The sequence below is a fragment of the Argopecten irradians genome, chromosome 12 (assembly GCF_041381155.1).
Source record: "Argopecten irradians isolate NY chromosome 12, Ai_NY, whole genome shotgun sequence".
Classification (NCBI taxonomy): Eukaryota; Metazoa; Mollusca; class Bivalvia; order Pectinida; family Pectinidae; genus Argopecten; species Argopecten irradians.
Genome location: NC_091145.1, coordinates 10,604,381 through 10,624,735, shown reverse-complemented (window position 1 = coordinate 10,624,735; position 20,355 = coordinate 10,604,381). Strand labels below are relative to the sequence as shown.

The 20,355-nt window shown below is 35.5% G+C and overlaps 2 protein-coding genes across 2 annotated transcripts; one reads left to right on the top strand and one right to left on the bottom strand.

Annotated features, from left to right (window-relative positions):
* Positions 1-1,104: 1,104 nt before the first annotated feature.
* LOC138336002 (RNA polymerase II-associated protein 3-like) lies at positions 1,105-10,633 on the bottom strand. The gene is made up of 10 exons (XM_069285259.1): positions 10,318-10,633; positions 9,808-9,942; positions 9,231-9,350; positions 8,410-8,537; positions 7,439-7,631; positions 6,730-6,831; positions 5,317-5,763; positions 4,574-4,671; positions 3,763-3,857; positions 1,105-3,352 (listed from the first exon to the last, which is right to left on the bottom strand). The coding sequence occupies exons 1-10, from the start codon at positions 10,477-10,479 to the stop codon at positions 3,261-3,263; spliced, it is 1,572 nt and encodes a 523-aa protein (XP_069141360.1). The 5' UTR covers positions 10,480-10,633; the 3' UTR covers positions 1,105-3,260.
* Positions 10,609-19,371, top strand: LOC138336003 (transmembrane protein 229A-like). The gene is made up of 2 exons (XM_069285260.1): positions 10,609-10,737; positions 17,330-19,371. Exon 2 carries the CDS (start codon positions 17,333-17,335, stop codon positions 17,831-17,833), a length of 501 nt encoding a protein of 166 aa, XP_069141361.1. The 5' UTR covers positions 10,609-10,737; positions 17,330-17,332; the 3' UTR covers positions 17,834-19,371.
* Positions 19,372-20,355: the final 984 nt, after the last annotated feature.

Genomic DNA, 20,355 nt, shown 5'->3' with positions numbered 1-20,355 from the left:
TTTAAAGGATTTACCTCTATTTCCCCTATTGGGCCCCGCCCCTCCTGCCCCCGGGGGGTCAGAGCCAAAATTTATACAAGTTCTGTTCCCCTACCCCCAAGGATGTTTGTGGCCAAATTTGGTTACAATCCATGTAGAACTCTAGGACAAGTAGCGATTGATAGAATTTACCTCTATTTCCCCTATTGGGCCCTGCCCCTCCTGCCCCCTGGGGGTCAGAGCCAAAATTTATACAAGTTCTGTTCTCCTACCCCCAAGGATGTTTGTGGCCAAATTTAGTTACAATCCATACAAAACTCTTGGACAATTAAGTAGCAATTTATAGAATTTACCTATAATTCCCCTATTGGGCCCCGCCCCTCCTGCCCCGGGGACCAGAGCCAAAATTTTTACAAACTCAGTTCTTATTCTCCCAAGGATATTTCTGGCCAAATTTGGTTACATTCCATGCAGAACTCTATGACTAGTAGCGAATTAAAGGATTTACCTCTATTTCCCCTATTGGGCCCCACCCCTCCAGCCCCCGGGGGGCCAGAGCCAAAATTTATACAAGTTCTGTTCCCCTTCCCCCAAGGATGTTTGTGGCCAAATTTGGTTACAATCCATGCAGAACTCTATGACAAGTAGCGATTTAAAGGATTTACCTCTATTTCCCCTATTGGGCCCCGCCCCTCCTGCCCCCGGGGGGTCAGAGCCAAAATTTATACAAGTTCTGTTCCCCTTCCCCCAAGGATGTTTGTGGCAAAATTTAGTTACAATCCATGCAGAACTCTATGACTAGTAGCGATTTAAAGGAAATGTTGACGGACAGACGGACGGACGACGGACGGACGGACGACGGACGCCGCGCCATGACATAAGCTCACCGGCCCTTCGGGCCAGGTGAGCTAAAAAACTGACCAATCACGGGCCTTCATTGACTTCCTTTGAAGCGACGCCCAACTTCAAAGCAACACAGTCAACCACAGTGAACCCTTATATGACTCTTTGGGGATCAATTTACGTGTAGGTGTGTATAGAGGATGTGGGCAAATATAAAGTAAGAATTTCTTTTCATTTCAATGTGCATGAACAGTAAATAGAGAAGAGAAGACAAGAAATATATCAAATATTTAAATACGTTTTATTATGACAAAATACAAATATGCATATTTTTATGTGATTATGATCTGTCACAAACATTCCAGAAAACTCTTTCTTGAACATATTGCAGTCGCATATTTAAATTCAGAGTTTTAAACTTTTAAACTTTTAAAGAATATTTTAATTCACGAAAACAAGACAGTGCCAGGAGCAACCTACAGTTGCCCACCGCTTTGTGTCAGCCCCTACTAACTTTTTTGTGGAGTTATCTTATAATAGCCAGGGTCATTCAAAACATGTGCCAGTTTAGGAGGAGGAAAGCCATCTTATAATGGCCAGGGTCATTCAAAACATGTGCCAGTTTAGGAGGAGGAAAACCAGAGTAATCCAAGAGCAGTACTGACCTATGTTAACAGCTCCACATTAGATTCAAACTGGAAACTCTTGAGGTGCACAAAGGGTTACTTGTATGATGATGTCTAAAACCTGAACTTCTCGACCATCACAGCCTATTATCGCTATACCAATACAATGGATCTACATGAATCTTGGTATTCACCATTGCATGATCTATACCATTTTAATGATTTAACCCCATCAAATATTCATTTCATAATACATGTCCATTGATTTTCATGTTAAGTAAACAAAATCATATTAAGATTTTGAATCTCTACAGTTCCATATGATAACAAACTACCATATACTAATTAGACAACGCGCATGTCGTGGAAAATATGAGGAGTTCAGTTATCGCATTCCTCCATCACCTAAAAGGGACAATTCACTCAGACTAATTCTTTTACATAACCAAGAAGCAAAATATGGCCTAAATGTACTGTTCTATATTTCTTATGAAACATATAACACAAAATATTGAAAAATTCCACATCATTGTTTAGTATTTGAATTGAGACCGTTGTAATTACAGATACAATATGTACGCTGTACCCATACCTGAGTCAAAGTCACGCACGTTAAACAAATGAACTACATAACCACTGAGGAGGTGATAGAATGTTTTCTTAGGGAAGATAATTCACCTAAAAGGGTAACCACACTACTGTCAGAGCGATTTGGGCAGTTCTAGACAAAAGTTTCATTGCTCTACGAGCAAGGAACAGGGTTCGGCATACAATATGTTTGACCACAATGTTATTGGCAGACAGCGAGTGAGTTTAAACATTTCCTACGTATTTCACCACCATAGACTTTTCTGGCATATCACAGTAAAACCGACTGATCCAATTTCCATTAGAGCTGTGTTTTTCTGATATATGTATAAATTTTAATGTTCTCTTAGACTGAATTGTCCCTTTAAACGTCTATAATAGACCCTGGCTGTAACATGATGTTAAACCATTATTTTACTAGTAACCTGTATGTATTAATTTCCTCTTATCCCAAAGAGTGAAGAACCTTCAAGAATTTCACAAATTCTCATATTTCATAAGAAAATATTTTTATCAAATTATTACAAGAATCTTTCTATATGTTATTTGACAGATAATATATGACTTATGTGTTCTCATCATCTGCAATAGATTCAAATTATTGTACTTGTTTTGACTGCTAATATGATATATGCCCTTTTACTTGCACACAAACTGATGACACTGGAATGGATTCACATGACAAAGTTCAAACTTATCAACTCTCTTTTTATTACACATTTATCTACCCTTAGAAGATGTAAGCAATTCTAAATTGTCTGCTCCCAAGCGAAGATAACTCTAGCTGCTCCCAAGAGAAGATTACTTTACCTACTCCAAAGTGCAGATAACTCTATCAACTTCCAAGAGAAGATAACCCTACCTTATCCCAAGAGAAGATAGCTCTACCTACTCCCAAGAGAAGATAACTCCACCTTATCCCAAGAGAAGATAACTCCACCTTATCCCAAGAGAAGATAACTCCACCTTATCCCAAGAGAAGATAATTCTGTATACTCCAAAAAGAAGATGATCCAATTTTAACAAAAGATCTAATAGTCTCCCCTAACTAGTTATACCAGTGGGGAACAACCAACAATCAATATAAATTTTCAAAAAACAAACTTTAACACGCATGATGATGTGACAAAATGTAAACAGTTATTTGTTGTCTCTTTTAAAACATAAACAATCCCAGTTATCACAGAATGTCCCCTGATGATGATACTCCACTCAATCTCAGGGTCAGCTCACTTTGTATTTCTTCCTCAGTTTTTCTATATCAGCATCAGAAGCATGGCAGCCTTTCTTGATGTGCTCAAGTAAGTCTTTTATAACTGTGATAAAATAAGCAAAATTTTGTCATAAAAGTTACACTGTACATTATCTACATACTGTTCATATCACAGTGTGTTATACATGTACATGTATTTCACCATCCTCCAGGGGTTACTACCATTGATATTATATGTAAATCTTCAAAGGAATTATCTGCAGGCATTTGATTTTTTTATACTGAACTGCCTTCAGGTTTACTATGACATAGTCCAGGGATTGATAACATATCAGTGATAGTAACCCCTGGAGAATCGAGGATGGTATTTCACATACGGAGAGCTTCAAAGCAAAATTCATCAGTATTTCAATTATTTTCTAACTTTTCTTTTGTCACTGAGATTAACACACATCAATTAAACCTAATAAAGGTTTCTGGTTGATAATTTAGACTGTTATAATTTTATCTTACCTTGTTGTTCTTTTCGTGAGAAGAACATGACTGTCATATCAAATCTCTTCACACAAGACAGCTGACACAGGTGAGGGTATACATTAAGGCTGTCCCTACGAGTAAAATAAAACATTATACAAATTCAGATACACAACAACAAACAAAGCATTGCCTTATTCAGGATACACAATGAAATCATTCCTACAATAAGTAAGTTAGTCAAACACATAACAATAGTAGGAGAGGAATTAATATAAGCCTGTTTTCCAATCCTAGCTTCAAATCTATTGAGTATACATATATATATGAGAGTTTACTTGAATAACATTATTTAAGCTAAAACCATTGAAGAAATGCATGAACAATGAGCTATCTTTTCAACAGAACTCATTTAAAAACAAACCAAATACATGAACGTGAGTAATACACTTTCATCATTAAATTATATTATAAATGAAAATTGTTTCTTCTTCTTCTCATTTTAGTACCGTATTTTCCGGACAATAAGCCGCACCTGTGTTTAAGCCGCAGAGGACTTTTTTTTACGATTTTTTCAGGTTTTGTACACGTATAAGACGCACCGTTATATAAGCCGCACTAAAAAGTTAGGCCCATGCACCCACGTAATCATCTGTGTATACGATCGATCTCTAATGAAGTACGGTAATGCTTATCGATCGATTAGAATCACTTATACTCCGGAAAATATGGTATGTACAAGCAGTCCGCTTTGCTTATTTGCTAAAAATTTCTTTTAGTGTGATATAAATTAAAAAGTTTATAGAAAATAACATTGCCTTTAAGAATTGAGTAATTTTCTTTTTCTTACCTGATAAAATACTGTTGGAATACCATTAACATTTTCATTAGGATTTCTGCATCAAGAGCTTCCCCAAATAACTTTATATAATTGCTTGGATCAATTGGCTGCAATCGAAAAATAATATGTTTAAATCTAAAACAATAGTCTTTTTTATACAAACAAAATACTAGTAAGCAAACTCCTTACTTATTCACTTCTAAAAGTTCATGTCAGATGAACTATAGAGAATTCCAGCCTTTAAAGTAGAGTTCAAATGTGTATTCAGAGGTGAATGAGTTAGTATTTAGTCACCTGATGCATTCTTGATTGAAGTTGATTCAAAATGTCCACTTCAATTCTTTACAGATTAAATGTCAGATGAAAAGTTTTCCATATAGACATAAATTCTAATGACCACCATTGTAATTCAATTCACATGAATGCATATATCAAAAGTTTTATTTATCTATTTCAAATTTACTATAAAAGGGGAGATAATTCTTCCTCCCGTCCAGAATTAATTGAAAGGAAGACAATTTCACTTTACTTCACATGAAGATATTGATTAAAGGATAAGGAATATACAACTCCTACTGAAAGATTTGATAAAGGAGAAAATAATGACTTATACCATATACCTTTATAATAGTAAATACTATACTAAATAATTACCATATTGATTGTAATTATTGGGCAATCTATGTTGAGAACCATTGAACATAACAGTACACATGTGCCTATATAGATATATATATATATTTCTGACTGACCTTGATGTACATGTAGAATTGTTCAAGGTCATTTTTCACCACCTTGTACCCTGACTGGAATTGGAAAGAGGTTTGTGGGGTCTGTAGTCCCCTTGGTGATCCGGAATCACTCCCGCCATCTCGAGGACTTTCCGCAGAGGTTGTTTTCTGAGATGTACTACAAGTAGTTTTGTCTTTTTGCACACTTTCTGATAAATCCAAAGAAAGTTCACTCGTAGCATCAGCTATTTCTTCGATCATAACAGTTTTACTGGCCGTAGTAGAACTAGCCTGTCCATTTACAGTTGGCTGGTTATTGGAGGTAAACTTTTCGAACATGACCTCGTCCTTAGCCGTAATGGTTTTCTTGGCTTCACTTTGACCTTGTTTGACTTTGTGAATGGCAGACTGTCTTTCTAAATCCTCCTCTAGGCCCACTTCCTCAATATGTATCCTCCTCAATGGCTTCTAAATATACAATGAAGAAATTGTGTCAATTTCTTTATCATATCTTTTTTAATTTATCTCTTTTTTTCCCCATTCACAATGACCATGACTACTCTACTAATCAGTTCTTTGGTTGCTGTTATGGATTCGCCAGCAAAATTAATAGCTCTCTAACAGATAATTAAGCCATGAATACTTATACATGTAAAAAGATTTTAGTAACTTTGGATCATATTGTAATATGAATAGAACTCTACAGACATTTTAACTTAGGAGGGATATTGATACATTGTATATATGTAACTTAGAATTTTGGTTTTCCTGTAGTCATTAGAGATGCTTCATTACCAACAGAGCATAAATGATATTTATCATTTGAACAATAATTAGTGTGTAATCGTGTATATACCTGTCTAATTAACACAAAAACTAATATAAAATGATTTATTTTGCCTTTGGTGCATGCACAATCAGTACTTCATTCCATATAGGATATAGTGCCATGAATTTTTTTCAGGATGCAATTGATTATTTTTCATATATTTGCCTTGAAGTAAAATTAGAAGCTTAAACTTTTCAATGGTGGCAATGGTGTAAAGAACGTAACTTTTGTAACTGAAGAAAAATACTAAATCGCCTGCTCCTGTTTTTGATAGTAAAAAAATATCATTTGTCAGCGGTGGAGCATCTTTAATAGACATTTATCAAATTGCTTTAGTCTGTTTTTGAGAAACCTCCTAGAAATCTAAAGATAAGCAACATTTGTTATCGACTAAAATTCTTTATAGGGTTCACAATTGTTTAGACATTCTAAATTAATGAGATAATAATATATATTACTGATAAAGCAACAGAGGTCTATAGCCACATACATTATGTCATGTCAAGATTTTTTTATGGACATGATATGAGCACACATGTTTAAGTCACAATAATGTTAGATAGGTATGTGCTGGCCAGCAGACTCCCATGTTAGTTTATACAGACCCTGGAGCGTTCTTGTGGGAGTTTAGAGATAGGCTTGACCAGTCCTGCATCAGGATTGGCTACTGGGTGGACCTGACTGACCATCTTCTCCTTACTTAACTCCTGTAAAACACAACACTGACCGATTGAATACCTACCACAGAGAAATACCTATAGATATGTTACAGTCATTGCTTCAAGATCTGTACTGGTACATTTCGCAACTGACCTAAATTATTTTTTATGTAATCCAAACTATAAAACAATTTATATATACAGAAGCACTAGTTCTAAGAATGATGTTCATTTGTTTCTTTTACTATTTTTTTTTTCAAATCCATGTGACAAAAGAGGCATGCATGCTTTTAAAATTCAGCTTCAAGTTTTTTCCAGACACTCTGGTTTTCTCCTAATCAAGACGGTAAGACCTCTCGCATGCTTACGTCCTGGTTATCATAAATTATTTATATAAATTGTATAACTTGTTTCACAATTGATGTTAAATAAATAAAGTTAATGTTTATAATGAACAGGTGTAAAGTTTTCGACTAATGTGGTCAGATTTTTAGTTTATTTAAGGATGTGTGAGACTTCAAAAGTTGAAGGTGAAAAAGCCGAGTATCCATGCAGAGAAAAACCACTGACATGAAGTTAAGCTGCCAAACATGTAATATGATGTTCAATAAGGAAAACATTTGACTACAATCTGAACAACCTACAATAAACATACCTTGTCTATCTTTTCGATTTCTAACTTTGCTTTCTTGTTGTCTGGCTCTATCAGTAGTATTTTTTGATAAGTTTCCTTGGCCTGTGGGTATTTTTTGAGGCCGAACCTTGCGGCACCAAGTCTGAGATGTGCCTTCGTGTAGAGAGGATCCAGTGCTAAGGCTGTCAAACAGTCCGTCTCCGCGGCAGCAAACCTGGAAATGGTCATCATTATAACAAAGTACTGTATAACAATAATAGATCTTTTTGTAAGGCCAAATATAATCTAAGCTTTATACATATACGTGGCTGCCATACATCCAAGGGTGATAATCACAGATATAACCTTGGGTACTGTCTATTACACGTATGGGGGTTTTGGAGTTGATGAATTATCTGGGTGTACTATGTAGTACACTACTAGTTTATTAGCCTGTAGTTTAAATGTAGTGCACTACTAGTTTATTAACCTGTCATTTAAATGTAGTGCACTACTAGTATATCAACCTGTAGCTATAGTTTAAATGTAGTGCACTACTAGTTTATCAACCTGTAGTTTAAAGGTAGTGCACTACTAGTTTATTAACCTTTAGTTTAAATGTAGTGCACTACTAGTTTATTAACCTGTAGTTTAAATGTAGTGCACTACTAGTGCACCTGATACTAAGGTTAGCTTATACTTAACTGTAGGTGTTTAGCTTTGTGAGGAGAAAATTTTGAAATTTTCATTTTCGTACTAAATTTGCAATGTGTTTGTGCATTGTCAATTTCTTGCACTCATAAGCCACACATGTAAATCATTTATTCCAATCAATCACTGATCATAGGAGAGAACCTGTATAGGCTTAGCCTGTTGTTTGATCCCTTTTCATATTTTGTATGAAATAAAATTTGTTAAAATTAATCAAAATCATTGAAGTTCAAGTTCATGGAAATTTACCTGACAGCAAATAACAGTAAAGAGAAATTAAGAGATGGAAGGAGAAAACTTACTTTTCCTGTTTGAGGAGCGCCATGGCTCTGTTAGCGGGGAGTAGTGGGTTAAGCGCATCAAGATTCATCCCTCTACTGTACGCTTCAATAGCATTGGCATAGTCCTCCTTCTTAAAGAACTCATTTCCCTTGAAAATATAAATTATACCGGCTCATGTAATAATATCTGTACCTTGTGAATCATAGAATGACCTTTTTAGGCAAGATGAGTGACAATTTACAAATATTGATAATTGTAACACAAATATAAGCTGGTATATGTAAAACAAACAAAGTTCTACCTGTGTTTGAGATTTGCAAGTACAATGTATCATCATCTACTATTCCGTTTTCTCTAAAAAGTGTTATGTTAGGCTCACACCAGATGATCACAATCACTACCAACACAAAAGGGCAGATAACTCTGTAATATGTATAACCCTGGTGAATACTAGCTGCAATATACTGCTCGGCTAAAGAGAACTTCTCTTTAGCTTGATCGGTTGAGCGCCAGACTAGTAATCCAGAGGTCCTGAGTTCGCATCCTGGCAGAGGCAGTGATTATGTTTGTATTAAATCATGTGCTCTGTTACAGATCTAAAGCGTTTTCGGGCTTAAGGAACCACCCCCACCCCCCTTCCTATCCCTCTTAAAAAGTGATAAATCAACACTATTTTCTTCCATTGTTAATTCTACACAAGGAAATTTGACGACCCCAAAGATAGCTCTCTCAATTTCTCTGGATATGCCACTGCTTCAAGTTCTGTTAAAAATAGGCACAATTTTTCACGATTTTTAAATGATTCATATTCAATACAGGTGATTTGAAACAAATGTTATACCCTATCTTTTTCCAGAAGAGCTTGTTGCTTTTTCCTTTCCGCTTCCCACTCTTCATCCGTCTCATATTCAGAGGACTCCGCTGATTGTTTCTCATCGTCTGCCTCTTCACACAGTTTATCCTGTTATTCAATTAAATTTAGTGGCTTTTAAACGCAATTTTAAAAATTTTGCATCACATTTTCAATTTCTAAGACATATATGGATTTTTTTACTAGAGACCTATGGCAAAGAACCTTAATAATTTAATAATATTTCAAACAATGTATTCCCACTCAAATGTCAATAGCCCATGTCACTTTAGGAACAGTTTGTTATAATGTGCCTTTGTTTTAAAACTATTAAAAATTAAAAACTATTCATGATTAATATTCTAGCTGTTACCATATCAGATGAAAGATTAAGATTTTTCCAATAATTAAGGATCAGTTTTTTCAACAGTCAGTTCTACATTAAGAGGGATAATCATCTGAAATTCTAACCTAACCTCTTGCCTAAACAAAAGGCGATTATTTTAGAGTGTAGGACTATGGAACAGGATTTATATTTAATTGCAAATGATCAAAATATCATCATTACATAATCAAGCTTGTCCCATGCTCTGAAGTCATAACCGCTGAGCTTCTTCTTTTCTTTCTTCTTCGTCTCGTCTTCAGTTTTCACTTTCTTTTTCCTTTTTTTCTTATCAAGACTATTTCGCACAGGTGGAAGTTTCTATGAAAAAATAAAATAGGTCAATGGTACTGTACAAGGTATAAATAGACAACTTTATACCAGAAACATATATAAGATGTATATATACATGTTACTGATGACATGTATAAATTTCTGTGTATACGTACATGATGTTATTGTATTGTGACAACAAAGGTTGTACAATTTACAAACCCGCCGAAAGGAATTCATTTTGTTTTTCTTCTTCTTCAACTTCCAGATCTAGAGTCAGACTCAAAGGGTTGAGTGCATTTGACTCTTCCATACAAACAAGTCTTTTTGTCGTCTAAATCTATACATAATTTTTATTTACTTTTTGTAATTTATTTTCGAGAAAACATCAAGATATCAGAAATTTTTAAAATACCAACTTACCGGTTGCTCTCCAACCTTCCCTTTTTTCAGCAGTTCATCTTTTTTCTTGACATCAGATTCCCACTTGTCCAAATCTCGGAGAAAATCGCCCAGATCTGCCTGACTCTCTCTCATCTGTTTCTGGAGAGTTATCATTTTTTCTTCGCTTTTGGAAATATTCATCTTGATGTTTATCAGTGTCTAATCTTCTGAAATAGTGATAAGCATTCGAACGATACGCACATCTATCTTATGGGCGCAGACATGTTGGATTTGGAATCCGGAAATGGTTAACTGCGCATGTGATTTAACCTTTGACCGAATCCAATGTAAATATCAGAAATATCACCCAAACTGAACTCAATATTCAAGGTCTTGCCTTTGAGAGACAGCTGTTTCTGACCTTTGGGTATATCGACGATATTAAACGCCGAATCTAAGGTATGTTAAATTGAATGGTTTGGAATCAGGTGTCCATGTTAGCTCTCTTAAGACAAATTCTAATCTGCTCACGTGTGTGACACATGTGTAATACTCATAGCTTTGTGGCCAGCTAGTTCCAATGCCCAAGGCGTTATATATAACGATCTAAAATTAAAGCTGTCCGTTATCTAGGTCGTTGTTAGGCCGATTAAGATGACTTCAGCTTGTTATAGACATTGCGACATTTTACGTTTTCTTTTAAACACGGTAAATGTGCAATTCATTGTACAATGAACGCGTGCATGTTGGCCATATAACACATACGTATATACATGTATATTGTATGCAGTGACTTGGCAACTACATGTACATGCGATTTAAAGGTATAGTGCTTGATGATACCTGACTTTTAGGTCAACATAGCGACCTTGATGTCATTTTAAGTATTAACATGTTTAATTGATTGGATATATATATATATATATATATATTTAAAGGCCCACTACCTTTCCGAAACGGCTTTAAATTTTTAAAATGGGAATGTACAAAAGATCGATAATTTTGTAGAGTCACAAAAATTATTAACTTTCCGTTAATACTACATTTATCATCACCTTCTGAACGATTTGATTTAAATAAATAAAATGTTTATTTTCATAACGCGGGTCGTATTATGTTTCCCGCCGTCGTCCTAAATACCGGGCGGTAGTTGACTATCACTGCGCCAGACGGCAAAACAGCGAATTGGCTCTCCACTGTTTTCATATATTACGCAGGAAATCTTGCATATGTTTGGTGTCGTAACCTTATTTTAGGTCATCGGTACGCATTTTTCTGATGTTATTAATGTTTTTTAAGAAACTTTTATATTTTGCTCCGGAAAGGTAATGGGCCTTTAAAGGTGTTGCATCCTATAATTATATAGTAACAATGCATATATAGTAACATATACAGTATGTATCGAAATGTAATTAAATTTCATTAAATCATCACACTGATATTTTTATTCTACAATTTTCTAAAATAAATATTTTATCAGCTACAGTTTGTATATGAAAAAAACCCCTAAAAATTCGAACATAAAAATAAATTAATCGCATTCAAAATTAAAAAAAGAGAAGAAAGTAAGTAAGGAAAAAGTGTGTGATTTCGTGTGGTTGTGGAGGCACAACCCCTCCCTTCTCCTATTACATATTTGTTATAATTTATTGTTATTTACTTTGATACAATTTATCCTGCTTGTTATATTTTCTTTTCTTGGTACACATATATGTAATTAAATATACTGCCCAGTAGCAATGAAAAAAAGAGCACACACCGACAGTTACACGCAGACGTAAGCTATTTTGAAATTAAGAAACCACAGACTGACTATGACGAAGAGCTTGTTTAAAGTGAACTCATAGCGAAAATATATCACTATAACATTGGTTTGATACGGAATACCAATATCACATTATTTCAGAATGCACGCCCTTATGTGTTATGTGTGGTGAACGCGTGATGTATTTTTGGAAGTGCATGCGGCGTTCTTCCATTTTCAGTTTTCATTTTATAGTGTTGTCTCACGGAAGCATATATGGAACAGTTGCCAGTTAAACTGACCGCTGGTCGATGGTTTTTCTCCGGGTACTCCGGTTTCCCCAGACTGGCCAACAAACCTTGTACGTCCTTATTAATAAAACTCAAACTCGCACACACAAATGACAAACCAGTCGCTTTATGCTTTAGCTCATCTGACATCGACTACAACTCCCAAGAGAATATAACGCAAATAATTTATACAGACATTGACTGCAAACATGATACATGTACAGTGAAAACGACCCATAGTATATGTGTATACGTATAGCTTGTCTAATATAAAACTAGCATGATAGATATGTTCATGATATCGTTTTAGAAAGTATTCACAGCTAGAAGTAAACATCAATCACACATGTATCACCGAAAACTTCCCCGAGTATTTCAAATTTCTTTCAACAGGGAACGGCCGAAGTAAGGAATTGGGGTGTGTTTATACATGAATCATGAAAAAAACTTGACGAATGCTAAATCCGGTAAACTTCTAATGTTATCCCCGGTAAACATCTAATGCTAAACCCGGTAAACTTCTAATGCTAAACCCGGTAAACTTCTAATGCTAAACCCGGTAAACTTCTAATGCTAAACCCGGTAAACTTCTAATGCTAAATCCGGTAAACTTCTAATGTTAAACCAAGTAAACTTCTAATGCTATACCCAGTAAACTTCTAATGCTGAACCCGGTAAACTTCTAATGCTAAACCCGGTAAACTTCTAATGTTAAACCCGGTGAACTTCTAATGCTATCCCCGGTAAACTTCTAATGTTAAACCCGGTAAACTTCTAATGCTAAACCCCGGTAAACTTCTAATGCTATCCCCGGTAAACTTCTAATGTTAAACCTGGTAAACTTCTAATGCTATCCCCGTAAACTTCTAATGCTATCCCCGGTAAACTTCTAATGTTAAACCTGGTAAACTTCTAATGTTAAACCCGGTAAATTTCTAATGCTATCCCCGGTAAACATCTAATGCCAAACCCGGTAAACTTCTAATGCTAAACCCGGTAAACTTCTAATGTTAAACCAAGTAAACTTCTAATGCTATACCCAGTAAACTTCTAATGCTAAACCCGGTAAACTTCTAATGTTAAACCCGGTAAACTTCTAATGCTATACCCAGTAAACTTCTAATGTTAAACCCGGTAAACTTCTAATGCTATCCCCGGTAAACTTCTAATGCTGAACCCGGTAAACTTCTAATGCTAAACCCGGTAAACTTCTAATGTTAAACCCGGTAAACTTCTAATGTTAAACCCGGTAAACTTCTAATGTTAAACCCGGTAAACTTCTAATGTTAAACCCGGTAAACTTCTAATGTTAAACCCGGTAAACTTCTAATGTTAAACCCGGTAAACTTCTAATGCTAAACCCGGTAAACTTCTAATGCTAAACCCGGTAAACTTCTAATGTTAAACCCGGTAAACTTCTAATGTTAAACCCGGTAAACTTCTAATGTTAAACCCAGTAAACTTCTAATGCTAAACCCGGTAAACTTCTAATGTTAAACCTGGTAAACTTCTAATGCCAAACCCAGTAAACTTCTAATGCTAAATCCGGTAAACTTCTAATGCTAAACCCGGTAAACTTCTAATGTTAAACCTGGTAAACTCATAATGTAAAACCCGGTAAACTCATAATGTTAAACCCGATAAAATTCTAATGTTAAACCCGGTAAACTTCTTATGCCAAACCCGGTAAACTTCTAATGTTAAGTACGGTAAACTTTGCCATTTCCCCCCGTTGTTGGGATGACATTCATATAGACATGTACCTCAATGGTACACATGAAGGTCATGGCAATGACATATACAGATAGATATCAAGTTGAATATACATGTATTCACATTGTTATAGGTAATACGACAATGCAGTGTACAGAGACCAAACTTATTTCAGGTTTTATTCAAAACATTGGTTAATACAAATTGTAAAGGTGCCGGTAAAGTTGAGAAGATATCATGAACGTTTTGAAAATTCACACCACAGAAAAAAACTTTCCGGGGAAGATGCTTGTTCTCTACATGTACATTTGTAAATTAGGACATATTGCAAGGAGAAACATATATAACTTCAGAAAATAGAGGCTGAGCAAACCACAATTTCTTTCTTCGTCTCATCAAAACTACGCTTCCCACCCTTTCTGCTCAAGAAGGCAGACGAGACTCTACGATTCGATCTTATCTTTGGAAACTCCGATTCTTTAGACCGAGAGATCCCACCACATGGTTCTGAATGAGTGAGAGTTTGAATTTCCAATTAGACTGAGAACTAGAGAACCGTTTTATTAGATCTCCATATGTTATAGACAGTAGTCGACGGATAAATAATTCATCTTCGTTATCAATAACATGGATGTTTCCAATATATGGTATTCATAGATGTCAGTAATATTATGTTGATGCTTTCATCAACGATATTTAACACGTTCGTGTATTCATAAAGAATTCTTTGTGAAGTGCAATGTATTCAATTTGTTAAAAAATTTGCCTTCTGCCACACAAAACGCTTTGAATTGATTGACTGAACAACTACACGTACACGCATAGGAATTAAGCAATTACATGATAGACTCGACGTGCTTTTTTAAGTCACAACTATAATCAATGTGTTGCAGTATACATGTGCAAATTGAATACCTCTCGAGCTTTGACAATTGTGTGTGGTATGGGGTTTCGATTCAATTGTCATCTAGATTCTAGACTAGTCCTACACAAACTCTGATGTGTCTAAGTATATGTACTGTGTATTGTTGCTGAAACGAACCACCAGATTCTGTATTGCTAGTAGCAACACCTGTATATTGTACAATTTATCCTGGATATATTTGTTATATAATAATCAGGAAGTGATTGATTAATGCGCATTCTTTACCAATACTTCCCAGATCTATTTAAACGTTTTGTATTCGCACACCTGTGTATTGTATTACCTGATTAAACAATGGCGAGCATGTGTTGCTATTGGATTATATAACAATGATTCAGCAAAATGTGCGTGCTGCACGGTACTGCACAAATGCTACACTGCTGACTACACATATGTATAGCTCATCTGTTGCCGCAGATGTGTGTTGTTTCATTTTTAATCTATATATGTGTGCACATATGGCTATAGTTTTCTAGACAATGATTAATGATGTCAGGCTTTACAATACATTGTTGTGGTTGATGAGGCATCATATACAACATGTGTGTAAAGTAGTCCCCGCCTGCCCCAGAATAACCCTATTTCTTAATGTATAAATACAAGAATCAATGAAGAGAATGAGCATATATCTGTTAATGAATGCCATTGAGTGGACCGACAGATACATGCTAACGAAAGCTATTTTGAAATAACGAAGTCATGTACTATACAAATTGAATTAAACGAAGAATGTGGTCTAAATGAACCCCACACTTAATCGGGCATTTCGGATTTTAAACAGTTCAGATTTGCTTTGTAAATCGTGGATGGATTTAATCGTGCTATACTCGCAAAATTGTACATACACTTTTGGACTTCGATCCAAGGTGAAAATAGCACTTTTGCTAGAAAAAAAATCACTTGACTGTGGACGATGGTTGGTTAGGGCATGGTGTAAGTGTACGTAAATAAGGTGGTATAATTTGAAATACAAATATGCACGACTATGGACCAAGGAGAGCCCACACAAATATGAAGGGGATCCTTACTTTCTGTAGCGATATTTTATATCCAAAATGGACGCATGGCGTTCGTGTTCACCATACGTGACAGAACCAGATGTAGCATACCTTAATATTGATCTTCGACTCTTTCAAAGAAACAGTGACAATATTAATTACTTCTACTCAAAATGTCCATTTTTGTAACGACGTGAAAAGAAACTCTTGAGAGCTTTGCTATTGTAATTTTGTCTTTATCTTGCTTAAATTGTAAATTGCTGGCAATCTGATTAAAATACATATCCTTATTATCACTGCGTTGGAAAAGAGGATCTGACAACATCCCATTAAGGGTCATGTCCAGGTGACCTTTGGAAATGGCCAATCAAATTGCTACTGCCAGAATCTTGAATGTGACTTTAAGGGGACGAAATTGTTTGATAAAGTTGTCAGAATGATTTTCGTGTTTACAAGAAGTCATCTCGCCCAAACATCACAGCAAAGCTAATTGTATATGTATACTGAGCGAAATGACGTTATCAAGTGATGCAGCAATGTGTAGAAAATGCATTTTATCCTAAGTACACATGGAATAAAGGTCATCCGAACATGACCCCTTATGGGATGTTGTCAGATCCTCTATTGAACGAAGTGGTTGTAAGGATCTGTATTGCAATCAGATTGAATTGCTAGTAACCTTGATTTGATACACACGTTGAGACAAAGGACTACCAAGTTTGTTACTGTTGTTTATTATGTTTATCTAAACTCTCGTTAGTTAATTTTCAAAATTTGAAATGACACTCGTTTTTCATTCTTCTTCATTTGATCCATCCATGTTTGTCAAAGAAAAGGTGAACATTTCCAGAACATTTGGTGTTTAAATATATTTTATCCAAAGATCTATAGCCACTTCGGTTTACCTCTACTTTGTTGTATTGTACCAGTAGGCCGACGACCGTTAAGGTCCATGGGCCTCTTGTTATTTTATACACATATATGATTATGTGTATTGAATCGTTCTTTGTATCGTATATAATTCCTGTTTGTATGTTGTCAGATAACAACACTATTTACTAAAAATGGAGAGACACATTTTCATTGATATTTAAGAAATGGCAGGGGTTTCTTCTCCTTTTTACAGCCTTGTGCAACATATTTGAAACGCACATATTTAAAAAGTACAATTCTGGACTTTGGACGATTTTGCATCGTTCTGAACAATGATAGTTGTGCATTTAGCATTTGACACGACATCGCTCTGGTAGATATTTTCACATTGCTCTGAATGTTTTCTAGTACATTTTGGCATTGCACTGCGTGTATGTATGCATTTGGTATCTCTTTATGTGCACATTTTTTTCGCATTTCTCTGTACATTTTTCCTCTGTAATTTCAGGAGATGACCACTGTCAAGAACCGCCAGAAAGCTGTGCCGGCATGGGCTCGATTCTACTTCTACGGAATGCACGGCCTCTTGGACGAGATCGTGTTCACAGCACTCTTTGACATGGTGTTCGAACCCAGCGGGAACAGGGCGCTAAAGGGCCATTCCAGTATATTCTCATTCTTCATATACGGTAGCTGTTCCTTTCTCGTAGAGCACCTATACGTATTTTTGTACCTGAAGCACGGCGTACCAAGATATATCCGGTTGATTTTGTATGTTTGTATTGCATACATATGGGAGTTCTCTACCGGTCTCTTTCTCCGGCAGTTTGGAGCTTGTTCATGGGACTACAGTCACTACAAGTATAACGTCATGGGCCTTATTACACTGGAATATGCTCCGGGCTGGCTTGTTTTAAGCTATCTACAAGACGTGGTCGCCGACTTTTTGCTCAGTCTAACCATTAACATAAAGGGGGATGATGATGACAGCAAAGACAAGAAGAGTAGTTGATGTCAATGAACATAGTATGATATACATTTTCACGCATCCTCGATATTCCAGGGGTTACTAGATATCTATTGCTGTCACAATCCACCCATCCTCGATACTCCAGGGGTTCCGATCACTTACGATCTCTACACCCCTGGACTATCTCATAGTAAAACTGGAGGCAACAGTACAGAAAAGCTAATTTAGTCCTTTGATGTGCATCAAAAGATTTGTATAAGGGTACACTGTGGTTGACTATGTGGCTTTGAAGTTGGACGTCGCTCTCTCCGTAGTCTTCAAAGGATTTGTTTTTTGCTGGCCTGTGATTGGTTCAGATTTTTTCCTCTGAGCTGCCTTCAGTTTTACTATGAGATAGTCCAGGGGTATAGATATCTAAGTGATCGGAACCCCTGGAGTATCGAGGATGAATCCATCCATGTGATTCTATAAGTCATAAGCAAAACTGAAGGCTCTGTCTACGACAACGAGTGAGCAGGTAATTTAGTCAAAGTGATACATGTACATTGTATGGCTTTGAAGATGTGCGTTGTTCTGTGTAATCTTCAAAGAAAGTTTCTGTTGGCTGTGATTGGTCAGTTTTTTTCTAATGAACTGTCTTCAAGTTTGCTATGACATAGTCCAGAGGTGAATATCACGCAGTGGTAATAACCCCTAGAGCATCGAAAATGAATTTCACGTAGGTTGCTATCATTTTTGTTGTTGACAAAACAACGGAAACATCTTTTCATTATATCATATCATAGAAATAAAAGGAAACATTATTGGCAGGTTTTGTGAAAGATAAGATTTTTGCGGAAAATACATTTTGATGCATATTTTGAAATAAAACCATTCAAAATTGACCATTCCACAAGAAAGTAAAACTTTATATGATACCGGTTAGAATTTACGCAAAATGATTTGGAGCTTTGTCTAAATACACGGATTGTCCGTCGTAGTTTTACTATTCTCCACTAGACGTCGCTCCGAAAATATTTATGAGCACAGTCTAGCGAGGGAATATTGGTACTAAGGCAGGTAATCCAGTATACGTTTAGGGCAGCCTCTCTTTCATAAGCGCGAATGTTTGGTTTTCGGAAATAGTTGTAGTTGAGTGAAATGTGTGACGTAACGTAGAATTTTTGATATGTAGAAGTCCTCAAGGAAAAGATATGAACATCACATTCTTTCATACTGCATGCATATACGAGCACACGTAAATATGCAACTCCATTTATGCAATAAGTTGTTTGTGCTGTGATATTTACATTTCAATGTGACATGTACTGAGTTGAATATATTTTTCCCGCATAATTTTAAAATATGTGCTTTGTTGTTTTGTTATTTGATATTGGCGATATTGAAAATTACATTCTATTAAGATTGTTGACTTTTAAAAACAAACTACATTATAACGGCGATATAGCAGTGATTTTCGATCTCGGGCTGTTTAAAAAAAATTAGTAGAAAAATGTTATTGTTTTTTTGTTAAACATTACAGAAAACGATTTTCACTCTTTTGACAAGTTGAAATGGCGGCGGATTTTTTTTTTTTTTTTTTTTTTGACAGTTTTACGCCGTAAAGGATTTTTTGCGTCTAACTATATATGGATTTATATACACCAGTTTTATGACTTTTACTTGTTATGGTCATAATGATTGTGATAGAAGATTTTGAAATCTCTGTGATGTACGGCGTTTTTGTTTTACAATATGAAAAAGAATTACTCTTCTTCAGCCTGAACTGACAAGGGATCCTTCTTTCTCCACACTTTCTTTTTAAGATGAAACTGATATTGATGTAGTATTTCAATCCTGGTGACGTTAAACCGCATATTCAATTTTTGTACCTTTACTTCGGTCACAGGGTTTTGACTCTATAGATATTTTTTTCTATATATATCTATATATATGCATGTGTTATACTGTGACACATCTCTATAGAGTTAAAAGTCTGTGTTTTGGTGCGTAAAACTGTACAATTTAGTGTAATAGTGAAGGGACTTCGTGCATTGCAATCAGTTCACATTTTCAAGAGTACATGTATTCTCGTTTCATTCCTTCATCCGTCGATAATTTTGATCTATCAAATTTACTTCCATTTCTTTTAATCCGTCAGTACTGACGGACAAAGGTCGGAAAATGAAGGGCAGTAACTCTGATGGATCGGAATATCAGAGTGTGACGTTTCGGTGAATGCAGTTTTACGATGAGATCAGTAATGTAATCAATAATAAAAAAGATATACATTGTACCTGCATATACATTCGAATCACACGTTAACTGATTGTGATAAACAGGAGACCAGTGTACCAAGTCCACTCACATCAATTTCTATAATCACTAAAAACAAGTTTTGCAGTATTTTTTTGCAAACCCAAAAGACGACATTATTTTATTTTGCAATAGATGTACGTGTAATTGGATCCTTACTTAGATATTAATATGGAACTCATTGTTTTAAAGTAGATAGTGTTTTTTTTTGTAATTTTTGCACTTTAAAACGTGGTAAGGAGTGATATAAATGTTGATTTTTTTTTATA